At 39.9% G+C, this 27,538-nt stretch overlaps 1 protein-coding gene across 2 annotated transcripts; it reads left to right on the top strand.

Annotated features, from left to right (window-relative positions):
- Nucleotides 1-620: 620 nt before the first annotated feature.
- On the top strand, nt 621-27,082 carry zc2hc1a (zinc finger, C2HC-type containing 1A). Of its 2 annotated transcripts, XM_056248951.1 has the most exons (10): nt 621-764; nt 1,405-1,475; nt 5,166-5,282; nt 10,623-10,658; nt 20,628-20,769; nt 20,856-21,004; nt 21,352-21,451; nt 21,910-22,015; nt 22,099-22,203; nt 26,903-27,082. In XM_056248951.1, exons 1-10 carry the CDS (start codon nt 749-751, stop codon nt 27,036-27,038), a joined length of 978 nt encoding a protein of 325 aa, XP_056104926.1. In that variant the 5' UTR covers nt 621-748; the 3' UTR covers nt 27,039-27,082. The 2 variants fall into 2 exon arrangements, with proteins under 2 accessions (XP_056104926.1, XP_056104927.1); XM_056248952.1 differs by lacking the exon at nt 10,623-10,658.
- Nucleotides 27,083-27,538: the final 456 nt, after the last annotated feature.

Below are 27,538 nucleotides of genomic sequence, written 5' to 3'. Positions count from 1 at the left end.
TTTAATGAAAGTAGCCTATGACGTATGGAAGTGAACGAAAACGATTTTAACCTTTTTTAAATGTACATTAAAGGGTAAAAAACAAAACAATCAAAAGGCTATTTAACACAGCGAGCCATGTTGAAATATAGCAGGCCTATGTCATTTCAAATAAAACATTTCATTGAGTAAATTCAGGACAGTGCAGCTGTTGTTTGACATGCATTCCCATCTGTGCTTGGATTCTAACCACTAGTTCAGTATTTAAAAGGGCTCTATTGTTCGAGATTTCGTCCAGACATGTTGATTTGTTGCTTCCCAGTGCCTTGTGAATAAGATTAAAGAGTTTAATATGGTGCAATATGACATCTCAATTGCAATAGACTCAATTAAATGTTTGATTGCAAATTGTAGTTTTGGTCTATGGACATTGCCAGTAGATATAAGAAGAAGAAAAATTACTTAGGCCCTATATAAAAACAACAACATGCTAAAGTAATTATACCATTTGAAAATATTTTTCGAAAAAGCCGTATATAATGTTAGTGGAAGATTATTCATCTTTCTGTAGCCTGGTGGTCGCCTCCCACGTTCCATCTAGCGGCTAGATGTAGGTACTACACAGCGTTTATTTCTTTATTTCTGCAGGGAAACGGGGAAACGGGAAAAGACCAATCAAAAACAAGGATACTAGCATGTGGAACGGCCGGCTAACTAGAAGAACCAAGTTGCTACAGCATCGTCCTTAGTGTCTTACCAAGCAGGAAAGATGGATGAAATAGAAGGTAAGGATTTAAATAAGCAAAAGATGCATATGTAAATATATGGAATATTGTGCATCTAACCTCTAACACTCAGTCCGGGTGTTTGTATAATGGAGAGCAGCTTTGGTTTATTCAGTGCTGTTGTTTGAGGTTATCACCACGGAAGAGAATGACGTTTTGTAGGAAAATAATGACGTTTAACTGTTATTTTAGGGTCTATATGTATACACACACACACACGCGCGCGCACACACACATATATCACACTCATATATATATATATATATATATATATATATATGCTTTTGTTGTGACATTTGATTCAGCAAACTTGATTCCATTTCACTAAATTGTTCTGGTGTAGGTCTGTTTAAACATAAGAGAAAACAAGGTCAAATGCTTTACGTACCATTCAGGATCCTTTTTTCTTTCTCCCTACAAACTGACATTCTTCAGACTGACAGGATTGACCTATTTTCACATACTGCTGCTTGATCTGTTCTCATTTGTTTAACTAATCCAAAGCCACTGTATCTGAGTAAACTGGCTGCATAGACACACCCAAACAGACTGAACTACTCTTTGCTCTTTATCATTTTTGTGTTTGTTATTTCTGTGTTATGATGATCTGTTTCTATTTATATTTTTTGTTTGTCTTCAGAATCTCCTCCTGTTTCTGAAGACCTGGTGCCCTGCAAAATATGTGGAAGAAGTTTTTTTTCGAGGGTGATTGTAAGTATGTCTTTATAGATGATGAACTGACAGCTGATGGTTGATATAGATTATTTTGCCATTAAAATGTGCTTGCAAACATAAAAAAAAAAAAATCCCTACAGGATATAATCACAGGGTTCCCACGGGTCCTTGAAATCCTTGAAAGTTTGTGAATCTGAAAAAAAAAAAATGTCAAGGCCCTGGAAAGTTTTGGAAAATAAACATGCATAGATACAGGTCCTTGAAAGTGCTTGAACTTATTTTGTGCAAGAAGTTTTCTAGAAAAAAAACCATTTTATTCCCTCCGGTCCGCTAATGTGTTATTTCTAGGGCTGTCAACGTTAATGCGTGAACGCATGCGATTAATTTTTGTCCAGTTTAATGCGTTAAAATATTTAACGCAATTAACGAAGCATCCGTTAATGTTTGTCATCCAATGGCTAGCGTTACATTATGATCCCGCTCTTATTCATGCAAATGCTTTTAAACCATTCAAGCGCAGCAAGACAAAAAAGAACACGCTGCCTGTCTATGTGACACACACACGACGCACAGAAAGACGTGTGCCAGAATCGTGCGCCAGAATCGAGTTCTCCTTTGCGCTTGAACGAACAATAACACACACAATTATACCAAAATGTCCATTTTGTCGAGTATCCTCATAACATAAGAGCAGACTTAAATGAGTTCAATAAAGTCTTAAATGAGCGTAAAGAGTTGTGGGAGAATGAAGCGCGTTTGAGATTTGCGTCATGTGCAGAAGCGGCTGGTTTTAAAGGGACAGATTAATTATATATTTAATTTATGCAGTGCAGACTGTTTGATAACTTTATTCAATTTCTATTTATTGTTCTGTGTGTTAGACAGGTAGGAAGGGCACAGGTAAATATGACATTTATTATGGGTTTATGTGAGGATTGTTTGAAGTTCACTTAAATTTAAAGTTGTTATATTTTTTGAAGCTTAATAAATGTTAAAAAAAATTGATAGCTTTCAATTACACTGTAATGTTTAAAATTGGGGGTAAATCATTTTTGTCCAGACATCAATAGCTGTTATTAGTATCAGTGATACTGACCTTAATTCATAAAAAGATGCCATTAAACAAGTATTTGAAATATATTGTCTTTATGTTGTCTCTACATGAATTTGAAGATTAACTGTGAAATTATTACATTATAAAATATATAAACCTTTAAAAACGTAAGTGTTTTTAATTGCGATTAATCACAGAAAAAATTGGTGATTTAATCGAGTTAATTTTTTTTAATTGATTGAGAGCACTAGTTATTTCGCCAACACTTCATGTCCTATGCATACTAGCTTGCTTGATTTACGTTAGTTACGTGCATTTACGTGTTACGTTAAGTGTTTCCCACGCGAGGTACTTTTTTGTTGTATGTTGCCATGACGTTCACACGCGCACAAAACTACTGCGATGGTACCTCAGAAATACGACAAATAGAATATCATATCTGTCATATGGCCAAAAAAAAGAAGCTTTTTTGCATTGTTGTGTTTGACACATGAAAACTGTAACAATGTATCTTATAGGGGTGCACGATTCAGAAAATGTCACGATTCGATTCGATACCGATTTTTTGTCTCAAGATTCGATTCAAAATCGATTTTCGATTCAAAAACGATTCTCGATTCAAAAAACGATTCGCAGTATATAAATGTAGTCTACTTTTTCCTGTGATTGATTGCAGTAGAGACAATTTAGAAGAAAAAAAAACACAACAAATTAAATGTAGTTTGATATTACTTTATATGACTTCATACAAAAATAAACTAAAAAGTGCAAAGTGCCAAGCTTTGGCCAGCTTACATTTAATTCAAGTTTAAAATAAAACTTAAATAGAAGCTTTTACATTTAGCTTTAAAGTGCTGTAGTCAGATCAAACAAACAATTATGCTAAATGTGGTTTAAGGACTACTTCAGCTAGGTTGACTGTTGAAATGTGAACTCGACGGGGCACATTGAACTTCCTAAAAATATATACTAATGTCATAGAACCCTTGCGAAATTATTTTAAATAGATTTTAAAAAGCCACCGCTACTGGTAACATCTATGGTTTAGATTGATTTGTTTAGATCCAGTGAAGTCGTTCATAGGCGTAATTTGCGGGTATCTCCAGTTAACTAGCAGAGCCTTCATTTAGTTCGCTATTAAATAAGAGATCTGTTGTTTTTGAAATCAAGCTGAGCGCTCGTTGCCGCTGCTATCAGTGTCATGGATACAGTGTTCTCTGTGGCTCGCGCAGTCTTCACTCGGACGCGCGCTTCAATCTATCGCCGTTGGGGAGACTCCGGTAAAATCACAAAATAAAATGCTCACAAACGTGATGAACATATTGGGTTTTGATGAGAGAGAGAAAACACTATACGAGTGCGGTTTAGAACCCGTAACCTCTGACAAGCTTGGCAAAAGATCTACAGAACTCAAACATAAGATCTGCGGATCGATGCATTTATTTACGGGTTGAGCAGAGGCTGCACAGTTTGACCAGCGGGCGGCAAGAACTTGCAATGTATAACTATTTATCAGACCGGCCCTCGCAGCCTCGAAACACTACCGGACCACCGGTAAAAGTCCCGACTCACCCGATTGCCACTCCGCCCGTGCACGCCATTAAAAAAAATATATATGAATCGATTTTTGGAATTCTATGAATCGATTCTGAATCGGTAAAGATTGAATCGCGATTCAAATGTGAATCGATTTTTTTGCACACCCCTAGTATCTTACAAGGTAACGCGATGTAACCTTGCTCTCACTTGAAATGTGTCCCCACATTAAGTCCTTGAATTTGAGGGTATTGGACCTGGAAAGTCCTTGAAAGGTCTTTGAATTTGATGTTAACCAAGGTGTGGGAACCTAATAATATTCTGCTATATGTTATCATATGTGCATTATTATGGTACTAGTATGTTACAGTATGTACACTACCGTGCAAAAGTGTTTTTTAAGAAAGTCTTTTATACTCACCAAGGCTGCAATTATTTTATCAAAAATACAGTAAAAAATAGTAATATTGTGAAATATTATTACAATTTTAAACATCTCTTTTAATATATTTCAAATTTGTATTTATTCCTGTGACAGTAAAGCAGAATTTTCAGCATCATTACTTCAGTGTCACGTCACGTGATCCTTCTGAAATCATTCTAATATGCTGATTTACTACTGAAAAAATAGCCTATATATTTTGATAATGTGAATGATAATGGTCAACATTATCAATGGTGAAAACAGTTGTGCTGCTTAATATTTTGTAGAAACAATGATATATATATTTTTTTCAGGATTCTTTAATGAATAGAAAGTTCAAAAGAACAGCATTTATTTGAAATATGAATCTTTTGTAACATTATAAAGGACTTCGCTGTCTTTTTTAAAAATTAATTTAATGTATTCTTAATTAATAAAAGTACAAATGTCATTCCAAAAAAAAAAAGTTGTTACTGACCCCAAACCTTAGTGCCCATTACTGGTTGCCTAGCAATATACTAACCAATTATATTGTTGCAGTTGCTATATTAGGAAGTTGCTATATCAATATAGCAGTTGCTAGATCAAGATTAGCAACAAGGCATGTATTTCTCACAGGTCACTATGTAAACACAAATCCTGGTATTATTACCCTGTCAACGCAGTGCTGTCACAGTTATTTCATACCCGCCCACCTTATTATCTGTTGTAGAAAAAACATGTGCCGATCTGCCAGAAGACAGTGGCAAAGAGAAGGAAGGTGTTTGACTCCAGCAGGCAAAGGGCAGAGGGGACCGATATTTCTACAGTCAAACCCATAAAACCAAAGGTGAGGAAACAACCACACCATGTTCACAGATGATGAGATGTGAACCGTGAGTGATTACATGCAGTATATAGTTGATACTGATGCACATTCAGGAACAGTGTAGTTGCTGTCACCATAAAATCCATCTGCAGTGGCAAAAGTGTAATTCGCTACCATCATCTTAGTATTATTAGAACAACATAAGAAAAAAGGCAAAGAATCCATACATTTTACTGGATTTTATTGCAGTTTCCAGCACTAGTTAAAGGAGCTGTATGTAAGAAATGTATTTCAATTAATCATAAAATGGCCCTTATGTGTCTCTAGACATTAATAAATCATGTTCATTTCAAATACTTAAATCACTGACAACAATAGTACGGCCACGATATTGTCATTTAAAAAGTGAAGTTGCAGCCCTCAACTGATGTTGATGTTGTCATCTTGTGTTTTGGCCTGAAGCCCCACCCTCCACCTATCTACCAATCACGAAGTCAGTAGTGTTTCGGCATCCGGGTTGCCAGCTCTGCTCTAGTTGAAAGCTCCTTGTAGCAGCCTACTTTCCTGCTGGATCCTGCAGCCTATCTGGCAACCTCGAGTCAGGGGGGAGGGGGAGGGGATACACCGCTCTACAGTAATTTGAAAGTAATTGCAGTACCAGTTTTGGCCACAATCTTACATACAGCTCCTTTAATAATATCTAACAATAATACTACTAATAAAGGTATTTTCTAAGGCTAGTTTACACTGCTCCAACACACTTACATCCTATGAGTGTCTCAACTTGGGTGGTCTGGTATAATGATTTTGATTTGATAGTGAACCATTGAGTCATTGACAGTCATTGACAGTCATTGACAGTCATTGACAGTCATTGACAGTCATTGACAGTCATTGACAGTCATTGACAGTCATTGACAGTCATTGACAGTCATTGACAATGAGTGCATTTAGTTGCACATTATTAACGCGATTATGCTTAATAAGCTGACAATGCATATGGTTGTAAACTCTTTAAGCTGTTTTCCAACTAGATTTTTGCCTCTTATCCCAATTTTGCCTGGCATGTAAACACGTTAACCTGCATTCTATTGGCTTATTGAAGTGTGCATGTGTAATATGTGACAGGAAACGTCCTTATTGTGGATTTAAGCGCATTTAGACAGAGCGAGCGTTAATCGGTAGGGCAGGAGGAAATATATTGATGCTTTGGGCATATGCTTTTATCCAAAATGACTTGCAGCGCTTTCAAGGTATTTTTCTATATTAAGAAAAATAAATTATTTGTTATGCATCAAAATACATCAAGGTTCACAAGGTGTATTAATTCAAAACAAAGAGCAACCTAAAAATCAAAAGTCCCTAGCAATCTAAAGAAATCTAAAATTCTATAATAAATAAATAAAATAAAAAATCTTGGAGGACATAATTTTGAACTTCTCTTTTTTCACTTTTTTTTTGTACATTTGTTGATTTTGTCCAAATTCTTCCTGACCATAGACCTCAATTTACATGCCTCTTGTCTATAGATTTGGTGTGAAGATTCCTTATTACTGATTTTTGCTAGCATTTGGGTTTCCGGGCAATTGCTAGTGTCATTCTTTATCAGTTGGTCTAATGCAGTGTTTTCCAATCCTGATCCTGAAGGACCCCCAAACACTGCACGTTTTCTTTGTCTCCCTAATCAAACACACATGATTCAACTCATCAGCTCATTATCACATGGGGATATACATAGACATAATAGAGAGTAGACGCCCTATCGACCGCTACTGCCTACTGGTGCGGACGAGCCGCGGGGCCGCCATCTTAGACCGGTCACCCACTCCGCTCAGTGTAATCTGTTTGGCAGGTGCAATGAGCTGTCAGCGCATTTAACCCTCTGGGGTCTAAGGTGTTTTTGGGGTCCTTGAGATGTTTTGACGTGCCCTGACATTTGTGCTTTTTTCAGTTGCTTATAAACATATTAATGGCACAGGTGAAATTACACTCTATTTAGCACAAACAGGGCTACCATAATATGTGAGCAACATGTATGTACATGTTTGTATTTTTGAGAGAATATTGTTTATGCATGGTTATTGAAAAAACTAAAAATTAAAGTTTCTGAAATAAGGCCACAAAACACATACTAAATATGTGTCCACTAAACTTTTGACTAATGGATGTTGTCGCCTAGAGTTTTTGCTTCAAAATTATCTGAAAATCATCCTGCCTAATCATTCACATAAAACAATAGATTGTTTTAAATTGTGAAAAACATTTTTTTGTTTGGAAAGGCAATATGCGAATAGCGTGAATGGCCCAACCCCCTCATGAATAATTAGGTGGTTCTCACCTGAGAAGACAAAGACCCGCATTATAATGAGCCTTTCATTCAGGTGTGTCACACAAGAATGTGAGGACAATATATATACATATATGTACACACACACACACACACACACACACACACACACATATATATATATATATATATATATATATATATATATATGCACTTAAGAATAAATAACTTGCTACATCAGCTGAATCCGTGCTCCTCGAAATGAAACTACCAGCACTTCTGAGCCGAGGTAACTTTTCCAGGATTATTACGATAGTATTATTCCTCACAGCGCAGCAAGACGAGGTAAAGTACAAGATTCTTATTAAACTGGATGTTTTATCCAGCTAATGTGGCCGTTTTCATGGCTTGCCTCAACATTTGCATTTGAATAGCGCACGCTCTCAGTGGGCGTGTCACATTAACACAGAACATAGACTGTAAAAAAATATGGACGTAGTATCCGTGACGTCACCCGTAGGTTTCTGAAGAGCGTTTTTAAAGCCTAAAGTGGCTGTCGCTGACCGTCGCCATCTTGGCAGCACGTCACCTTTCGTCACTCCCGGTTAAAATAAAATGGGCAAAGAGGCGGGACGTGGGTGGAGCTGAGGTGCTAATGCTATATGCTACTGGCCTCGCGCTAAAGTGACAGCTGTTTGAAGAAGTAAAGCCAATAGTTAATGTTTTTGCCCTTCAAAATACTACAATAGTTAATAGACGTAACTAAAAGTGAGACTATTTACTTAACTTTATCAACTTTATTAATCCGACAAGGGGCAATTCGTTTAGAGCAGCGTGTATACAACAGTACATAACACAGATCACACACATTTCTCACAACATACAAGCAGTCAACTATGTGTATCGTGATGCATTATTATTCTGCTAGTTAAACATGTATTATCATGCAGACAGTAACTTACAATATTGCTCTGAGTTTGTGCGTGTGACAGTGATTCATGCGCGTAACGTTACTTGTCAGTCAGCATGGCATCACACGTCAAGTTCGTAAAGAGCTTTATTCAGTCCATTTTAAAATCTGATTTTGGCCGCCTCTCAATTTCTCAGATGGGTTAAACCAAAGATATTACCTGAGAAGTTCAAGTAAATGAACTAGAAATCCACGCTCATTTAAGTGTGTGCATCTTTTGCATGGACGGAGAGAAAGCACTGACACCTGCAGGATTTCATCTGACGGTACTTTTTATTTTACACTAAAAAGTTAAATAAGCAAATCTGTTCCGTGAGAGCAACAGTAACGTTACCGCATAACGAGTGTGGTCTCTATATCTACAGACGTTTTTAAATCTAAACTCCAAAAAGCAATGAAATTGTCAGACATCCATTAGTCCATGCGAGGGAAACAACTGGAAATACAGCGCTGGTTGTTCTCTCCATACTCGACAACGACGGAATCCAACGGCGTGCATGGGCGAAGGTATAATACGTGTATTAAATTGTATGAAATAATCCCGAAAAAAGCACAAACACAGCTGAGGGTGACGCTAACAGACAGCAGACAAACGACTAGGAGTGACAACAGCAGCAGCAATCCACCTGTCACTCAAGTGGCCACGCCCTTAATTATGCAGAACTTTAAGGCTTAATATAATTTAAACGGATGAGTTGTAAAAAAATTCACCCCCCTCACAGTCGTCATGAAGGGCAAAATTAGCTATATAGACCAAAACAACTATTTGCCACCAGGCTGTAAACATATTTTTTTCTGCTGTGAAGTTGGGCATTTTAACATGGGGGAGATACAGATTTGACTCCCTTTTGCTGTCAGCCTCAAGCGGCCAGTTGATGAATTGCAGTTTAATTCACTTCCGTGTTGGTTTCAAGAGAGAGACGGGGAGGTTGCCGCTTGGTAATAAACTATAATGAGCTGAAAGGAAAAAGACTGACATCTCTCTCTTTTCATACAGTTTACATAAACTGAGAATATTTGTTTTTTTTATATAAATTACTTCATTTAAAAGAAGATAATTTCAGCTTCATAACGAAAAATCTTTCGTGCCTGTGTGACAAGTATTTACCTAGTCACAGTTCATTTTCGGACATGTTTCAGAATGAACTTCACTGACAGAGAGAAGGCAAAATTCGCATCATGTTTATTTTTCTTTATTTGACAAAAAGCAGAACACTTTGTTTTTGTTGTGAGTATCCACAAAAAAGATAGACACTTAACAGGATATAATGATGTACAACACTTATATGTAAGATCAAAATCAACAGAGTAATTTGAGTCTCTTTTGCACTGATAAGAAAAAAAGTGAGCTCGTCGCGCCGACGCGATAGCCGACCCCAGAGAGTTAATTAATCATATCTCACTGAATACCAAACTGATTTTCACGCGGGTTTTTTTGCTGCAAAGGTCATACATGTAGCTATGATACAGGACACATGGTACAAATGCACAAAATACAACCAATAGTACGGTAATGTTAACTCCTACTTGTGAAAAGTAATCCCCTGAGCCCTATTTGCGATGGTCCGCCGATTTGAGCAGGAATATGCTGCACAGTGCTCTGGCATCTTAACTGCTGCTATGCAACGCAATTAGGAGTATGACCGGTTAAAGATGGCGGCCGTATTTCTTGCGCCCAGCGGCCAATAGGGCGTCTAGCTCTATATGTCTATGGGGATATATGTGATAATGAGCTGATGAGTTGAATCAGGTGTGTTTGATTACGGAGACAAAGAAAACGTGCAGTGTTGGGGGTCCTTCAGGAGCAGGATTGGGAAACACTGGTCTAATGGAATGTCATATATGTCTGCACCCATAGCTTCATGTTTGTTTGGGCAGTGTAAACGGGACCGTTGTTTCTCAGCTTACTTGTTTGACATGTTAAGTGAACATGCCTTGGAACAGTCAAACTCTGGTTTGGCCTCAAGCAAGAAGCATTTGGTAAATGTGAAGAATACCTCGGTCTCACAAAGAGCCTCTGTTCAGAAACTTTTCCTCCACGGCTAGCCACAAATCTACCCCAATGTCCTAAAATATTCTGAAACCCCTTTTGATTATGTTTCAGTTACAAAGTTCTTCCAGCAGCTCTAAGTCTGATAAAGTAAGTTGAATGTTTGACTTTGTTTATTTTTTTTCTCATAACTGAATTTTGTGTCTCAACATGTCGTTTCTGATATTAAGGCTTTAGTGTTTAATTTTGCTACCTTAAAAAAATGGGCCCTTTTAAATCTCAAGTGGAGGCAGCTCCTGCAATTTCTTAAATATTATTTTTGTAGTTTGTAGATTTCTAAAAGAGTTACAAGTTCACCAAGGAATCCCACCTTAAATCTAGCCATTACTGTCATAGTAGGTCTGTGATTAATTAATGACGTCTACAAGAATATTAGATCAGGAAACTACTGTACTACTCCTGTCAGATCTTCCTATCCTCAAAGAGGAGCTGTGTCCTTAGCCTGAGGGAGTCATTTGGTCATGTTGATCTATGTGTCCTGACATACAAAAGTAATTTTTTGTTAAAAAAACAGTGGTTCCCTTTCATGTCAGTCACTCCAACGCTCGTCGGAGGGATCTGACAGAAATGGGATCTTCGCAGAAAGACCAATCTACTTCAAGAGAAGCTAAACAAGCCAATGCACATTGGCATGTGTTAATTGCGCCAGCTGCTTCTATCACGCAGTGCAGGTATATAATGAGCAGCAGGTGCAACGCATCTTTGCATTTCGCTTCGGAGCCGAGCTGATTCATGTTCTGTTCCAGCAGTCTTACTTCTAAAGAAGAGACAACTTTCAAGTATTCTTTTTGGAAAAAGCCCTCTCCTTCGTGTTGGTGTCACGGCGCGCTACAGCAGGATCACTCTTATCACTCACTCTGAGCGTGGCGGTTCGGTTGAGTGCCTCAGCGGATTGCACTATTTCCCGCTGTTGGCCGCGGACATCCCCCTGTGCGCTTCAGCACTAGAGAGAGCAAATCTTTCCTAAAAGAGCTTACACGAGTGTGACATTCCACTTGTGTGTTCGGTCGTGCGGTCGTTCCCAGTCCTCATGTGACGGCCACGATCACTGTCTCGCATGCCTGGGCTTAAGCATGCTGAAACTGCGTTCGTGGGTGGTTCATGTTCTCTCAGCAGAACATGACCACGTCGGCACGTTGTTTGTCTTCCCTTTCTCGCAAGGGCTTGAGCGTTCAACGCGCCGTGTGCCGTCGAGCTGCTGGTGCACGGGTTGTCACGGCAGCCCATCGCATCGTGCGGCACTCTAGATGCGCAGTCGAGACTCGAGTACCTCACACGAGGTGGAGTCACTTTGCCTATTCCCCGATCTAGTTCCTCTACTGGTGGCCACCAGAAAAGGGCTACTTTGACTAATAGCACTGGTGATCTGAGGATTACAGTGAGCGTTCCCCGACGAGACCACCTCCTCGGGCCCCTCACTCCTCTAGCGCATCGCAAGCATGTTGAGACTATGTTTGTGGGTGGTTAATGTTCTCTCAGGAGAACATGGCCACGTCGGTGTGTTGTTCATCTTGCCTTTCTCGTAAGGACATGATCGTTCAGCGCACCGTGTGCCGTCGAGTTTGACGGCCACATTCGCGGTCTCGCATGCCTGCCAGATAGCCTCCTGGGGCATATGGCATCTGCAGCCGCAGTAATGCCACTCGGGTTGCTTCATATGAGAATGCTTCAACACTGGCTTCACCGCCGGGTCCCAAGATGGGCGTGGCAGAGCAGCACGTACCTGGTTTCCATTATTCCGCACTGTCGCCAAACCTTCAGCCCGTGGTCGAACCCTTCGTTTCTACGGGCAGGTGTTCCCCTAGAACAGTGGTTCTCAAACTTTTTCGGTCATTCCCCACTTTGGACAAGGGGGAATTTTCAAGCCCCACCTGCCCCATCGCCCTGACACAATGCTAATGAAATACGTAACAAGCTTAAAATGTTCCAATTTATTGAAGTAACAAGTAGTATCAGTATAGTAACACGTTGTATCTAAATACAAACTAACTATCTACATCAAATAACAGCAAGTTCAAAAATACAGAGAATGAAGTGCATCTGTGTCATAACTTGCATGAAATTCATAAATAGAGAAAATAAAAGTGCCTCAAAAATAGAAAAGAAATAAAAGTGCCACTTTGCAATCTGTTCAAAAAAGAAAAGAAGAGAAATCCATTTGGCAAGACAGGTCTATTTGTCCCTGCATTAGTGACTGCAATGAGCCTGTTTTGCATTGCACAATTTCTCAAAGCAGGGTTGCAGGCTTGATACTGCCACTCTCATGTTCAATGTTCAGAGAAATTTCATGTCTTGTCGTAAGCCACAACATAATGACGTCACATATTTGCCAACCCAGCCCTCAGCCCCTAGCCTGGCATGCCAGACCTACATCAAGATGTTAGGTCTGGGAACTCATCATTGACAGGGCTCAATCTGATGGGCGGGATAAACGGTTGTCTTTCAAATTCTCTCAGCACGCAATTGGATAGCGCTACAACCAATCAGAGCAACGAAGAAGGGGACGTAGTCAGCGGAGCAAGTTGATATATTAAACTTTTACCGTATCCAGTCCATAGCTGTCAACATTGAACATTGAAAATAAGGGAGATTTCAAGGAATCCATCCCCAAAATAAGGGATTTTTTTTGTTTTTTACACGACCCACAAACTTTAAAAATAAAACACTAATCATTAAAAGTCTAAAGAGTTTATAACTAGCCTATGTGTGAGAGAGAAAGAGACTGTGTGTGTGTGTGTGTGTGTGTGTGTGTGTGTGTGTGTGTGTGTGTGTGTGTGTGTGTGTGTGTGTGTGTGTGTGTGTGTGTGTGTGTGTGTGTGTGTGTGTGTGTGTGTGTGTGTGTGTGTGTGTGTGTGTGTGTGTGTGTGTGTGTGTGTGTGAAAGAGTCATTAAAACATTTTTTGTCATTAAAATAATAATATCATAGAGAATGTTTAAATACTAATATCAGCTTACGAGGGAAACGGAGGCGGAGTAGTGGTGCTTCGGAGTGCTGGAGATGATTCGGAGGTCCTTTACCGATCAGAGCGCGCGCTGACACGGAGTAAATAAAGCCTTTATACTCGACGCGTCCGCACGAGTGCGGCAAAAATGACAAGTTGATCGTTTCGCCACAGCTTTTTTGTAACAGCGCGCGCGGCGCCGCATCCGAGGATGAATGACTTCAAACCGAATATGTCCGAGCTTGCTCTGACCGTCGCAACTCTGCCGTCATTGTGTTAAGCCCGCCCACCAACTCTATACACGATGTGATTGGCCTGACCAGTTTTTGTTTTTTCCAGCTAAAACGTCTATGGAGAGTTGCTAGACCACACTGGCAGCGAAATGATTTTTGCTGCCGCTAGGGTGCGTCTAGATTTCTAGGCTACTCAGCCCCAACTTACGCATGAAACAGCTTCCAGCGCGCCTGGCCATCGGCGCGAAACATAGGCTACATATCTATGGGCGCAAAAGTTTGTTCCGCTACAATTAATATGCCGACGTCACGTCAATCATTATTTTGGGGGTGGGGAATTCCTGTTACTTGTTGTCGCCCCCGGGGGTGAACCGGTCTAATACGCGGCAACACACAGCTATAAGGACGGTTTGCTCTCACACGCGCTGCATTAATAGTCACACACACACACACGCGCGCGCGCGCGCTCTCAGTCACTCTCTACTGTAGTGCGCGGTCTTGCTCCAGATTCCGGGAGATTGGATCTCATTTGCGGGCGTCAAGGAGCCGCTATCAATATGCGGGAGACTCCCGGAACATTTGGGATGTCTGGATAAAGATATAAAGGCATAAAAAGGAAAATTTCCTCCCGTTTGGCGCGCCCCACCTGTCACGTCTCTATTCCCCACCAGTGGGGCGCGCCCCACACTTTGAGAACCGCTGCCCTAGAACAAGTGTCCAGGCATGCTGTGGTCTTCACGGAGGCCTCTACCACCGGCTGGGGGCCAAGTACAATGGGCATCCAGCTTCGGGTCTGTGGACGGGGCCTCAGCTGCATTGGCATATCAATTGCCTCGAGTTGCTGGCAGTACGTCTTGCTCTCGGTCACTTCAAGGAGCTGCTTCGAGACAATTATGTACTACAGACAGCACTGCGACCGTTGCGTACATCAACCCACAAGGTGGTCTGCGCTCCCGTCGCATGTGGCAACTCGCCCGCCATCTCCTATTGAGTCAGAATCATCTGAGGTCGCTTCGTGCCATTCACATCCCTAACGAGCTCAATCGTGCAGCCGACGAGCTCTCATGACAGCTTACGCTTCCGGGAAAGTGGCGACTCCATCCCCAGGTGGTCCAGCTGATTTGGAGGCACTTCGGGGCCGCACAGGTAGATCTGTTTGCCTTGCCAGACATGTCACATTGCCAGTTGTTCTTCTCCCTGACTGATGGAACCCTTGGCACAGATGCACAGGCACACAGCTGGCCCTGGGGCATACACAACTATGCGTTTCCCCCAGTGAGCCTTCTTGCACAGACCTTGTGCAAAGTCAGGGAGGACGAGGATCAGGTCCTGTTAGTGGCCCCCTATTGGCCCAACCGGACCTGGTTTCCAGAACTAGTACTCCTCGCGACAGTCCCTCCCTGGCCCATTCCTCTGAGGAAGGACCTGCTTTCTCAGAGACGGGCACCCTATGGCACCTGCGTTTAGACCTCTGGAAACTCCATGTCTGCTCCCTGGATGGGAAGCGGAGGTTCTAAGTGACTTACCCCCGGGCGGTGGTAGACACAATCACTTCTGCTAGAGCCCCCTCTATGAGGCGCCTCTATGTATTGAAGTGGAACCTATTCGTTGAGTGGTGTTCTTCCCCGAAGATGCCCTGTTGGAGTTGTGCTTTCCTTCCGCTAAGATGGGTTAGAGCGAAGGTTGTCTCCCTCCACCCTCAAGGTTTATGTTGCCACTATTGCCTCGCATCACGATGCAGTAGAGGGTAAGTCATTGGGAACCGCTTTGAACCGCTGCAGTCTGCAGATCTAAAGATCCTGTCACTAAAGACAGTGCTCCTGACGGCGCTGGCTTCAATCAAGAAGGTTGACGAATCATGCCTTCCTTCTGGGCATTGGCTCAAGGCGCCTCGCTGACAGATATATGTAGAGCTGCGGGCTGGGCGACACCCAATACATTCGCTAGATTCTATAGCCTTCGTGTAGAGCCGGTATACTCGCCCAAAGTGACCAGTAGCGCAGTGAACCCGCTCAAGTGCCGGCTTGCTATGCCATTCTCGCCTGGTCGGCCAGATGTATGCGTCTATTTGCTCAAGTGTGTTCCCCTGGAGACGGCTAACCCTGTTGCTAACCCTGTTGTGTTCCCTCAACGAAAACCAAAGATGTGTTGCACCTGCTGCTCATTATATACCCGCACTGCGTGATAGAAGCAGCTGGCGCAATTATCGCATGCCAATGTGCATTGGCTCATTTAGTTTCTCTCAAAGTAGATTGGTCTCTCTGCGAAGATCCCATTTTTGTCAGATCCCTCCGACAAACGTCTCCGTTCCTTCTTTCAGGGAACGTGGGTTACCATACGTAACCGAGATGTTTCCTTTCGAAGTGGAACTCAACACTGCGCCTTGAATTGATGCAATGGAGAACAGCAGTGTGACCGGTGTCTGAAGCACGTGTGTACACAACCACAACGACGACAGTCCATGACGTCATCACCGGGGCGCCTGGTGCAGCATGGAGGAGTGTGTATTTGTTCCCCATAGCGTCAATCCCAAGACGCAGTGTTGAGTTCCACTTCGAAAGGGAACGCATCAGGTTACGACTGTAACTAGGGATGTAACGATTCACTCACAACCGGTTGAAAATCGATAAAAATGTGTGACGATTCAAGTCGGTTGAAATGTTAAACGAATCGCGCTTTAAATAGCAGGGGCGTTTACTGTATAGCCTACTGTGAAGTTGTGTACCTCGCTTTACAGGCACAATAGCAGCGAGCACACACTGGCGCGAAGCTAGCGAGTGTTTTCACTTCATTCATGGAAGTTGAGCTTGTGTGAGCCAAGCTCAACTTCTATAGGAATGAACTGAAAATGCTCGGTTTGCTCCGCTCGTGCTGCGCCAGTGTGTGGCATAGACTGGTGTGCACGCGCCGTCAAACACATGGCGACGGTAAGTGTAGATGTTGACATTGACTCAATCAAATCGGAGGTGTGGCGGCATTTTGACTTTCCGTAGACTAATAATAATCACCACCGTGAGAAGCACCAGTCACCTCCGTTTTCATGTAAAATGCATTAATACGACAAGTGCTAGAGCCACGGAGATCACAAGGTGCATCAGTGTATTCGTGGCAACCAGGTGTTGTATTTATTTTACTATCTCTTTCTCTAAATGTTACATGGATTTTTAAAAAAATGATAATTTATTGATGGTTATGGCATATTTTTCTAAATGTTTTTTTTTTTTAACTCTTGCTAGTGATTAAAATTAAAATCTTAAATGTAGTTTTTTTTATTTGACAAATGTATTTTAAAATGAAAAAGAAATGTGCATTTTTTTTCTGAGAAATAATAAAAGGGACACTTTTTCATTTATAATTTCTTAAATCTCACTTGTTAAAATCGTGAGAAAATCGTATCATGAAACCCGTATCGTGAATCGTATCCCATCGTGAGTTGAGTGAATCGTTACATCCCTAACTGTAACCATGGTTCCCTGAGTCTCCTGCGTCTCGTCAGGTGATGACGTCATGGACTGTCTTCGGCCAATGAAATAGTCATGTTTACACGCATGCTTCAGAGACTGGTCACACTGGTGTTCCCCATAGCGTCAATCCAAGGCGCAGTGTAGTGTTGCACGATATACCGGTACTAGAAAGGTATCACGATACCCTGCTTTTAAAAACGGAATGATTCTTCATTTTATTACTGGTACTTTAAGAGTGACAGCTGTATTTCCTGATGTGCAAATATTATATAGACTATATGATAGAGATACACTCACCTAAAGGATTATTAGGAACACCTGTTCAATTTCTCATTAATGCAATTATCTAATCAACCAATCACATGGCAGTTGCTTCAATGCATTTAGGGGTGTGGTCCTGGTCAAGACAATCTCCTGAACTTCAAACTGAATGTCAGAATGGGAAAGAAAGGTGATTTAAGCAATTTTGAGCGTGGCATGGTTGTTGGTGCCAGACGGGCCGGTTTGAGTATTTCACAATCTGCTCAGTTACTGGGATTTTCACGCACAACCATTTCTAGGGTTTACAAAGAATGGTGTGAAAAGGGAAAAACATCCAGTATGCGGATGCTAGAGGTCAGAGGAGAATGGGCCGACTAATTCAAGCTGATAGAAGAACAACTTTGACTGAAATAATCACCCGTTACAACCGAGGTATGCAGCAAAGCATTTGTGAAGCCACAACACGCACAACCTTGAGGCGGATGGGCTACAACAGCAGAAGATCCCACCGGGTACCACTCATCTCCACTACAAATAGGAAAAAGAGGCTACAATTTGCAAGAGCTCACCAAAATTGGACAGTTGAAGACTGGAAAAATGTTGCCTGGTCTGATGAGTCTCGATTTCTGTTGAGACATTCAGATGGAGTCAGAATTTGGCGTAAACAGAATGAGAACATGGATCCATCATGCCTTGTTACCACTGTGCAGGCTGGTGGTGGTGGTGTAATGGTGTGGGGGATGTTTTCTTGGCACACTTTAGGCCCCTTAGTGCCAATTGGGCATCGTTTAAATGCCACGGCCTACCTGAGCATTGTTTCTGACCATGTCCATCCCTTTATGGCCACCATGTACCCATCCTCTGATGGCTACTTCCAGCAGGATAATGCACCATGTCACAAAGCTCGAATCATTTCAAATTGGTTTCTTGATCATGACAATGAGTTCACTGTACTAAAATGGCCCCCACAGTCACCAGATCTCAACCCAATAGAGCATCTTTGGGATGTGGTGGAACGGGAGCTTCGTGCCCTGGATGTGCATCCCACAGATCTCCATCAACTGCAAGATGCTATCCTATCAATATGGGCCAACATTTCTAAAGAATGCTTTCAGCACCTTGTTGAATCAACGTAGAATTAAGGAAGTTCTGAAGGCGAAAAGGGGTCAAACACAGTATTAGTATGGTGTTCCTAATAATCCTTTAGATGAGTGTATATAAAAGATTAAATACAGCACTAGGAACTTGATGGACAAACAGAATACCTTAAATCTACCTATGCAAAAGCTAATTCACAATGAGCCTACTTCCTGGAACTCCACCTTTTGATATGGTGGAAAGATTTTGTATACAGCAACCAGCCATCTGTGCCATTTTGGCTGAAAATCGGAAGTGGCATCTGATGCCTAAAGACTCTGAAATGGCAACACTAGAATTTGTGAGAGAGGTCATTGGCTTCCAAGCAGTTTTACCGATGTTTTAAGTCGAGAGAAAGACCCCACATTGTCTTCTGTGTTGCCTCTCAATTGGAAACTACGTTCCATACCAACAGTAAAGGGAGGAGAAAGCACTCTTTCATGTGAAATGAAAGAAAAAATAAGACTTAAGACTTCACAGCAAGTTATGAAAGCAGACTTCTAGACACTGTTCTAGACCCAAGATTTAAGGAGAGCTTTGTTATCGTGGAGGAAGAGGTGAAAGCAGTACTTTTACAGAAATCTGTTGAAGCTTCACTACAGCAAAAGAATGAGGCCTAAGCACCAGAGCAACAGAAACAAGATCAAGGAGGGGCAAAAGAAAGAAAAACAGTCTGCTCTCTCCACCATCAAGTTTGAAAATATGAAGTCAGTAGTGGCAGCAGGTGGGGCTGAAGGATTCCCCTGCTGACCAACTAAGTGAATTCTTGTTGTACAAACAAATGGCAGGGATAAGTGCTTCTGAAGACCCACTCAGCTGGTGGAAGAACCATGCAGCCCCCATGCCAACTGTCCATGTCTTGCACATTTAGCCAGGAAGTGCATGTGCAGTCCAGCCTAAAGCTGTGTTTAGCACATCAGGCTTTATCATTAGACTGACTGAGGAGCACTCTTGTTTTCCTTGCTAAAAACCTGGAAATGGCCAAAGAACTGTCCAAGTCCAAGAGAGAATATGACAGAAAGGTTCAGGTTTTCACATGTCCATGTTCTGTTGACAAAAATCTTTATATTGTGAACCAATGTTTGTTTAAATAAACATAGCTATAAATCTCAGCAGTTGCAACAACAATAATGTTTTTTGTTAGACCCTGTAGCTGACATCAAAAACTGAGAAGCTTTTTGTTTATTAATAAATAATAGACAGAACGTTTTGTTGTTGTTATTTACTTTTCCTGATGTTTTAGGTTTTTGCCATAGTATCGGTATCGTGTTATTTAAGTTAGGTATCGTATCGACGTCAAAGTTTTGGTATTGTGACAACACTAGCGCAGCACCTCTTTCCCCTTCTCAGGGAGTCATGGTTACTGTCGTAAACTTGAGGCGTTACATGTTGTAATGATGACAAAGCTGCTTGCTTTCAAACTTCTTTATTACCAGAAACTAAGCATATCAGTAGATAAAAATAATTAACCATGATTAATTTTGTGATTCCAGATGTTTCAAGAACTACACGTTCTTCTGTAAAACCAACAGTTGAGGGGACAAATTGACAAATGTTGGTTACATGTTGTTCATCATGATTTCAATAAAATTAAATAAAGTTTTAATAATTGTATCACTTAATTTTAATTTGCATTCACAATGTATAGGTACAATATTATTATTGTTGTTATTTTTTAATTTAATGGTCACTATGGATGCATATCAGCCAATATTTGGATATTTAATTGTTCATACACCTTTACCCTATTCTTACATTTGACTGTTTTTAAATACTTTTGATGTATTTTTTTTTAGTTTTAAGTGTTTTTGTCTTCCATTTTCAATTTACAAAAAATATAGAATAGTATACTATTGACCCTTTATCGTTTTCAAAGCATGAAAATATTTATCAGAATTTTAATAATGGTACATAACTACATCGTAAGTAATTAATTCATGTATGGGCCCCTTGGAGGTTATGTAGTAGGTGATATAGGGAATTTATATTATCCTTTTAAACTAAATGTTTGCTTTTAAACAGCCTGAACCACCCAAGAAACAGTCGAATTGGCGCCGAAAGCATGAAGAATTCATTGCCACCATTCGCGCTGCCAAAGGCTTAGATCAAGTCATAAAAGATGGTGGACCCCTTCCTCCACCCCCTCCTCCATCCTATGATCCAGGTAAAAAAAAAAAAAAACGTTTTATTGACACTTGGAATAGTTACAGTAATATCAGTAAAAACATTAACAGCTATTGACTTCTTCAGATTATATCCAGTGTCCCTATTGCCAGCGACGCTTTAGTGAGAATGCAGCAGATCGCCACATCAAATTCTGTAAGGAGCAAGCATCCAGAATCTCCAATAAGAGCAAGGTTCCTGGAAGTGAGAAAGCTAAACCCCCAGCCAGGATTCCGGTGAGGTTTCACTCACTGTGAACATTACTTGAACCACGTAATTTTTTAGGAATTTGAATTAAGCTAATTTATTTCTCAAAAATGGTTGGCATACACACCAGTATACACACCTTCTTTACTTAACATGCGCATAAATTGTAAGAATATCACTAACACTGATAAATAAACAGTAAAAGGTAAGGCTATTAAATAGCAGCCTCAAACTAGTTTTTGTTAATACATTAAGTTAGCAAGTTGGTATAAGCCACTTCACTTCAGCCATTCTTCGTATTGCCATAATTATATTTTACTCAATTACAGTGCCTTGAGTGGGTTGATATAAACATTGCATGTTCCTGTGTCTGCAGTACAAACCTCCACCACAAAAGAAGGCAAACTCTCCCGCTGTACCTATTGTGTCCTCTCGTCTACCTCAGCGCTCAGCCTATGGGCAGGGTGCTGGCACGGGTATGGACTCATATTTTAGTTATTTTTCCTCCATTTTGCCACTGACATATTTGATAAATTATTTCTCTCTTGTTATTTTGTCAAGATTCACTTTTGTGATTTTAATAAAAACTATAATTAAAATAATAATTATAAAAATAACAAAAGTGCACAACATAATTACCAAAACTTTAACTTAAATTAAAATAAATTAAAAAAGTGTATATATATATATATATATATATATATAAAAAATAAAAAACTATTACAGTATCTCAATGATACTAAAATACTAAAATAATACTGGCTCCTAGAAGATGATATATGTAAGGGCCAATACTATCTGAACCTGTTCCTAACACAAAGCAATTTTATGGTTGCTGTAGACTTGCAATACAGATCATGAAATGTAGAGATGATACTTTTTAATCATATTAAAATAAGCACATCAAAACCCCTTTTCCCCTCTCCATCCACAGGGATTCCCAGCAGCAAAACCTCATCCATAGGCTCAGTTAGGAGCTCATCATCAGGATATTCTCCGTTACAGAACAACTCATTCGACTTGAACAGCCCTCCCTCTGAGTAAGACAACGAGTCACTGACTAATCCTGATTTTTGACATTATCGCCAGGCTTTTATGACCATCATTGTACTTGTGTTTGCAGAGGGAACGTGAAACCCAAGGGTATGGTTTTGCAAAACTCCCTGAGAAGTCCACCTTCTGGTATAGGGATGAATAAGAAGAAAGTCCAAAATGCAGATAATTCAAGGTATGATGTTACAAGTTTTGCTGTACTGCACTGTAGGTCTGTAGTCAACCAAAGAAATCCTTAGTCGACCAAAGTCCTGTCCTGCGCAACGATCAGTCGACTAAAAAAAAAAAAACCTGCGATGTTTTGCATTTTGATTGAACATTTATTAAACAATTGTCATAGAGCATTTATAAAACAACAACGTAAAAACATCAATAATACATGTTGGAGAATTTCATATTTCCTATGAGTCTGAATGCTGTAATGCCAAGCAGAAAAACTAGGTCACAGGGCATGTGAGGATAGGGCACATGGACAAGAGAGTGGAAAAGTACCCAAAAAACTTGGCTAATGCTTCCTTTTACAGTACAGTACTTACGTGTACTTACAGTGTACTTACCTAGAAAGTACTGGCTAATAAAAGGTAAGTACATGGGTTAGGGGTAGGTTCAGGGTTAGTATCTAGTTATTACCCAGTAATTGTAATTACTATAATAAGTACATAGTATGTACATGGGTAACAGGACTGTAAAAGGAAGCGTTACCAAAACTTGTAGCACAGATGCAGGTGTTGGGAAGCACTGGAAGAGAAACATATTGTATACAATGTAACGATGTGCCACCAAGAAAAGGATACTAAAACAAGATGTCCATTGTGTAAAAAGATACTAATACAGATGCCCATTGTGTAAAAAGATACTCATACAAACCAGAGGCGGCGCCAGGGGGGGTCTTGGGGGGTCTCAAGACCCTCCCAAAAAATGCTTTGACCCCCCATTTGACCCCCCACCCCCTTCCTGATTAAAAAAATATATATCCGGGATAAATATTTAAAAATGTTTATCTTCAAACTACGCAGAACAATAATAATTAATAATTTATTCGACGTACAAAATATATAAACATAAGAATCACGTTCCCTCTAAGCTGCGCGCGTGCGCGGTTGTGCACTTCTGATGCCGCGGCCGCGCAGAAAAGAATAATATGCCACGCAGAGGACTGACGCGAAATGTGTGGGGAAATCCATTTGATTGTATGTGAGAAATAATTGCAGTGCTCAAACTGGTGAGTGCAGTTTACAGGTTTCAAAGAAAGAGAATGATGTGAGCGCGTGTGATTGGCAGTCAGTCGTGTGTGCGGACCAAATATCTCAATACGAGAGGCGACGAGAAACGCAAAGACATGTGAAATAAAATCACAATATCATGTTTTAAAGAAGAGTGGTTTGATTAAAGTGGTGGAAATAACGGATGATGGACACAGAACGGTAACAATTGCAGACACCCACCCGCGTGCAAACTCAAAATACATCATTAGTTTACATAGATTTAAATAGTTTCAGGCATGGTTAGATTAGGCGACTATAAAAGAGTTCACATATTCACTTTTCTTGAAAATATTTAGCTATTAGATCTAGCTATTTACAGTAAATGCTTCAGTTTGTTTTCATATTATAATAATATATTATGAAAACAAATTGAAGCATTTAAACTATCACTTCAAATACTTCAATTCTCTTTTTTATATTATATTATATTGGGCATATATTTTATTATATTATAAGCCTAAATAAAGAATCTCACAAGGGTATTGTTTAGGGCTCATTGCCATTAAAAAGTTTGAAACCCCCTGCTAAAGAAAATATAGGCTAGGAAATTCATAAGCTATAAACAATCATTTAACTTTGATGGTTTAATGCTGCCTGTACAATTAATTGACTGTACAAAAACACTTTATGGTTTTCCTAAACCATCTCAGTGTAACAGCTTAATTTTCTTTTATAATATATTATATTATTGTAAAGAATTGAACTGTCCTGCAGAAGATTTTGTAAATAATTTTTCATAGGATTTCTTAGTAAAGACTGGAAACAGAGGACACCGAGGAATTGGAGGATGAGGAGGATACTATTTTGTAAATATGTTTTCTGTCATGGGTGTGGCTATGGCAATTAAAGTTCGAGCATATTGTTTGCAAACTGCAATTGATTAATTAATTAAAAACAAAAAACCGTCGGTGTGTGAATGGGTGAATGTGAGGCAATATGTAAAGCGCTTTGGTGGCCATTGGGTCTGTGAAAGCGCTATATAAATGCAGTCCATTTACCATTTGTTAAGTAGCATATTGTTTGCAAACTGCAATTGATTGATTAAAAACAAAGTAGTTGATATGCTGTGTTGTTTTTGTTGTTAAGTAGCAGCAATATGCAGTTATTAGCCGTGTCCACTGTATTTTTTGTTGGTTTTCATGAGACCCCCCTTGAAATGACCAGGACCCCCCATTGCCCCCCCAATCAAAATTGTCTGGAGCCGCCACTGATACAAACGCTAATTGGATACTAACGATAAGAAAAAGGTATAAGACTAGAGCACTGGCCCATGAAAGATCAGGGGCCTCATGTACAAAGACTTGCGTTGAATTCATACTAAAACATTGCGTACGGACAAAGCTGTAAATGTGCGTACGCACAAAAAAAAGCAGATGTATGAATCTCTGCGTACGAAGGATCCCACGCATATTCTCTTTGTACATCCCAATTTACGTAAAATTGAGCGCACATGCACGAGCACAACGCCCCACCCAGTCTCCTCCCCCAATTAAATTAATTTAAATATGGTAATTAGTCCAATTTGGCAAAAGAAACCTGCAAGAACATGGCTAAAGCAAGCAAGAAACGAAATTTCACTGAAAATGTATTCTGTGTGAAAGTGCAATTTATTCCTGTGATCAAAGCTGAATTTTCAGCATAATTTCTCCAGTCTTCAGTGTCACATGATCCTTCAGAAATCATTCTAATATGATGATTTGATGATCAAGAAACATTTTTGAGTATTATCAGTGTTGAAAACAGGTGTGCTTCTGCTTCATATTTTCGTGGAAACCGTGATAAAGTATTTTCAGGATTCTTTAATGAATAAAAACTTAAATCAAACAGATATAGAAATCTTATAATCTTTTGTAACATTATTAATGCATTTACTCTCACTTTTAAACAAATTCAATGTGTCCTTGCTGAATAAAAATATTACTTTCTTTTTTATCTTTACTGACCGAATTAATGAAGTTTATTTTTTATTCCTAGTTAAGCCAACACTGCCATTGCTAGACGGGTTGTATCAATTTGCACATGCTTTATATATGTTCTTACCTAATTGCATAATAGAATATTTTAATAAGACTCGTGTGACAATAATATGTCAAATAATTTATCAATTATAAATTATAAGCAATATCTGACAGCTGGTGGTGCGATAGAACAATTCGTAGTGTAATGTTTGCCACTTCACTTTATTGCCTCTATGAGTCGCCAACGGACAAAAATCACGACAAATGTACGTACGCCAGACATGAAGTTTACTTGGAGGAACGCACATTCTTACGTTAATTTCACTGTTAGTACATCTGGCCTTGAACGTGAAAGCTGTCGTACGCCGTGTTTTTGTGCGTACGCAGTGTTGATACATGAGGCCCCAGATGAGTAGCTGTCATCTCACTTTGTTGAACTGCTCAATAAAGTTAATTCTCCTGAGACCTGAAACTTCGACTCTGAAAGATTTCTTCTGAGACCTGAACCAGACTTTGAAGACTTGAACCAAAGATCGAGAATTTGCCACAACATACATAAAACTATAATAATAATACAATTCTTTGAAAATTAAGTGATTTTTTTTTTTAACTGCAAAGTGAGGAGCTCTGTCCTAGGTCTATAGTGACAGTCACAATCGTGCACCTGACCACACCACGCGCTACAAAAAATATAACTGCTAAAACTGCCAAATAATGAAAAATCCTAACAAAAGCTCTCGTTTATACAGGCTTTAGCTATATTCTTCTTTACTTTCAAAGCTATGGGTTAACTTTTGTCCAGCCGATCTAGGCGTTTTAAAACAAACACACAAAAAACCCAAATAGCCTAAAAAACAATCCTAATAATAATAGGCTGTATAGTAGGAAGGCATATAGGTTTATTTTCGTTTTGTTGTATTATTTAGGCTATTTTCAAACGCGTCAAGTGTACAAATAAAAACCAAAACATAAGAAAACACAATCTATTGAGTCAGCATAATAAAGCCGTTAAAGGGCCTGCTCACATATCGCGTCTTTTGCGCGCTCAAGTTCGTTATTTCAAATGTAGGCCCGCGCGGTATGCGCGCTCATAATGGAAGCGACGCGCTCGTTTTTTCCAAGCGCGCCCGTGCCGCAGCAGCAGTGCAGCCAGCCACAGGTGCAGTTCCCGAGTGTTCTACGTGGTGGGCTAAACTGTGGCGCTGTTACAAAATAGCCTAAATTACAGCATTTAAAGTTGGGGATAAAACATAGGCTAATTAATACAGTAATATATAACTGCTTATAAAGGAATAAATGTCAAGGAGTAAATCAATGAAAATTTATTTTTATTGGTAAAAAAAAAAAAATGCAACTGGTCGACCAATGAGAATGTCAGTCGACCAAGATGGCATCGACCGATTAGTCGACGAAAGTTGACAGCCCTACTGCACTGCTACATTCTTGGGACTGATGACGAATGCAAATGAAATGGACTGACAGGTCCATCAACTCCTTAATGGGTCCCTATTCAAGCAGAACACTTGAGTTCACTGCATCAGTTACAAAAGGTCTATAGTTGTCCATGTTTTAGGCCAGTTTTCCTAAATCTTTTTGGTTGCAGTTTTGAATAGTCAACATTGACTCATTCACATCTTGGTCTTGTTTATAGGAATGATGTGAAGAAAGAACATGAAAACAATTACTCTACAATAGGCACCAAGTTTTGCCATGAGTGTGGGACCAAGTACCCCGTGGACTGGGCCAAGTTTTGCTGCGAGTGTGGCGTGAAACGAATGTACATTTAAAATAGTACAAATCATAGAAAGACTGACTCACTGTAGCTGGAAAATCTGAGCGTTCCTTTCCAACCCACTAGTGTACTTGGCAAAATCCATGTGCTGTACAAATATTTCACTCAATCTGCTTCTATAGACTTAACCCCATCTTACCCTTCTGCTCAGTTTTTTTTAATGAAAGTGCAATATGGTTGGTTACTGCTACAAAAGGAGTATTATCACAGTTAAAGTTATGATTTAAATGTTTAAATTGACTTTAATTGATCTAGGCCTTAAAATGGGACCATAACACAAAGCAACCATTCTGATGTTAACAGGGCAATATCTTATTGTATCTTATTGTGTGTCATTTATTTATTAAAAAATTAGGTTAAATGTTTCCTATGTTAGATGCATTGACTACAGTTCTTTCGCTGAGCAATCCAGTTTTGTATTTCACTTCGATTGTATACGTTCTTGGTTGTTTCTTGTTTTTAACAGTATTCAACATGAAAACATCTTGTAGAAAT

Source organism: Rhinichthys klamathensis, unplaced genomic scaffold, assembly GCF_029890125.1.
Source record: "Rhinichthys klamathensis goyatoka isolate OS25496 unplaced genomic scaffold, OSU_Roscu_1.1 h1tg000059l_1, whole genome shotgun sequence".
In the NCBI taxonomy this organism is placed as follows: Eukaryota; Metazoa; Chordata; class Actinopteri; order Cypriniformes; family Leuciscidae; genus Rhinichthys; species Rhinichthys klamathensis.
This window is presented reverse-complemented; position numbering and strand designations above follow the sequence as displayed.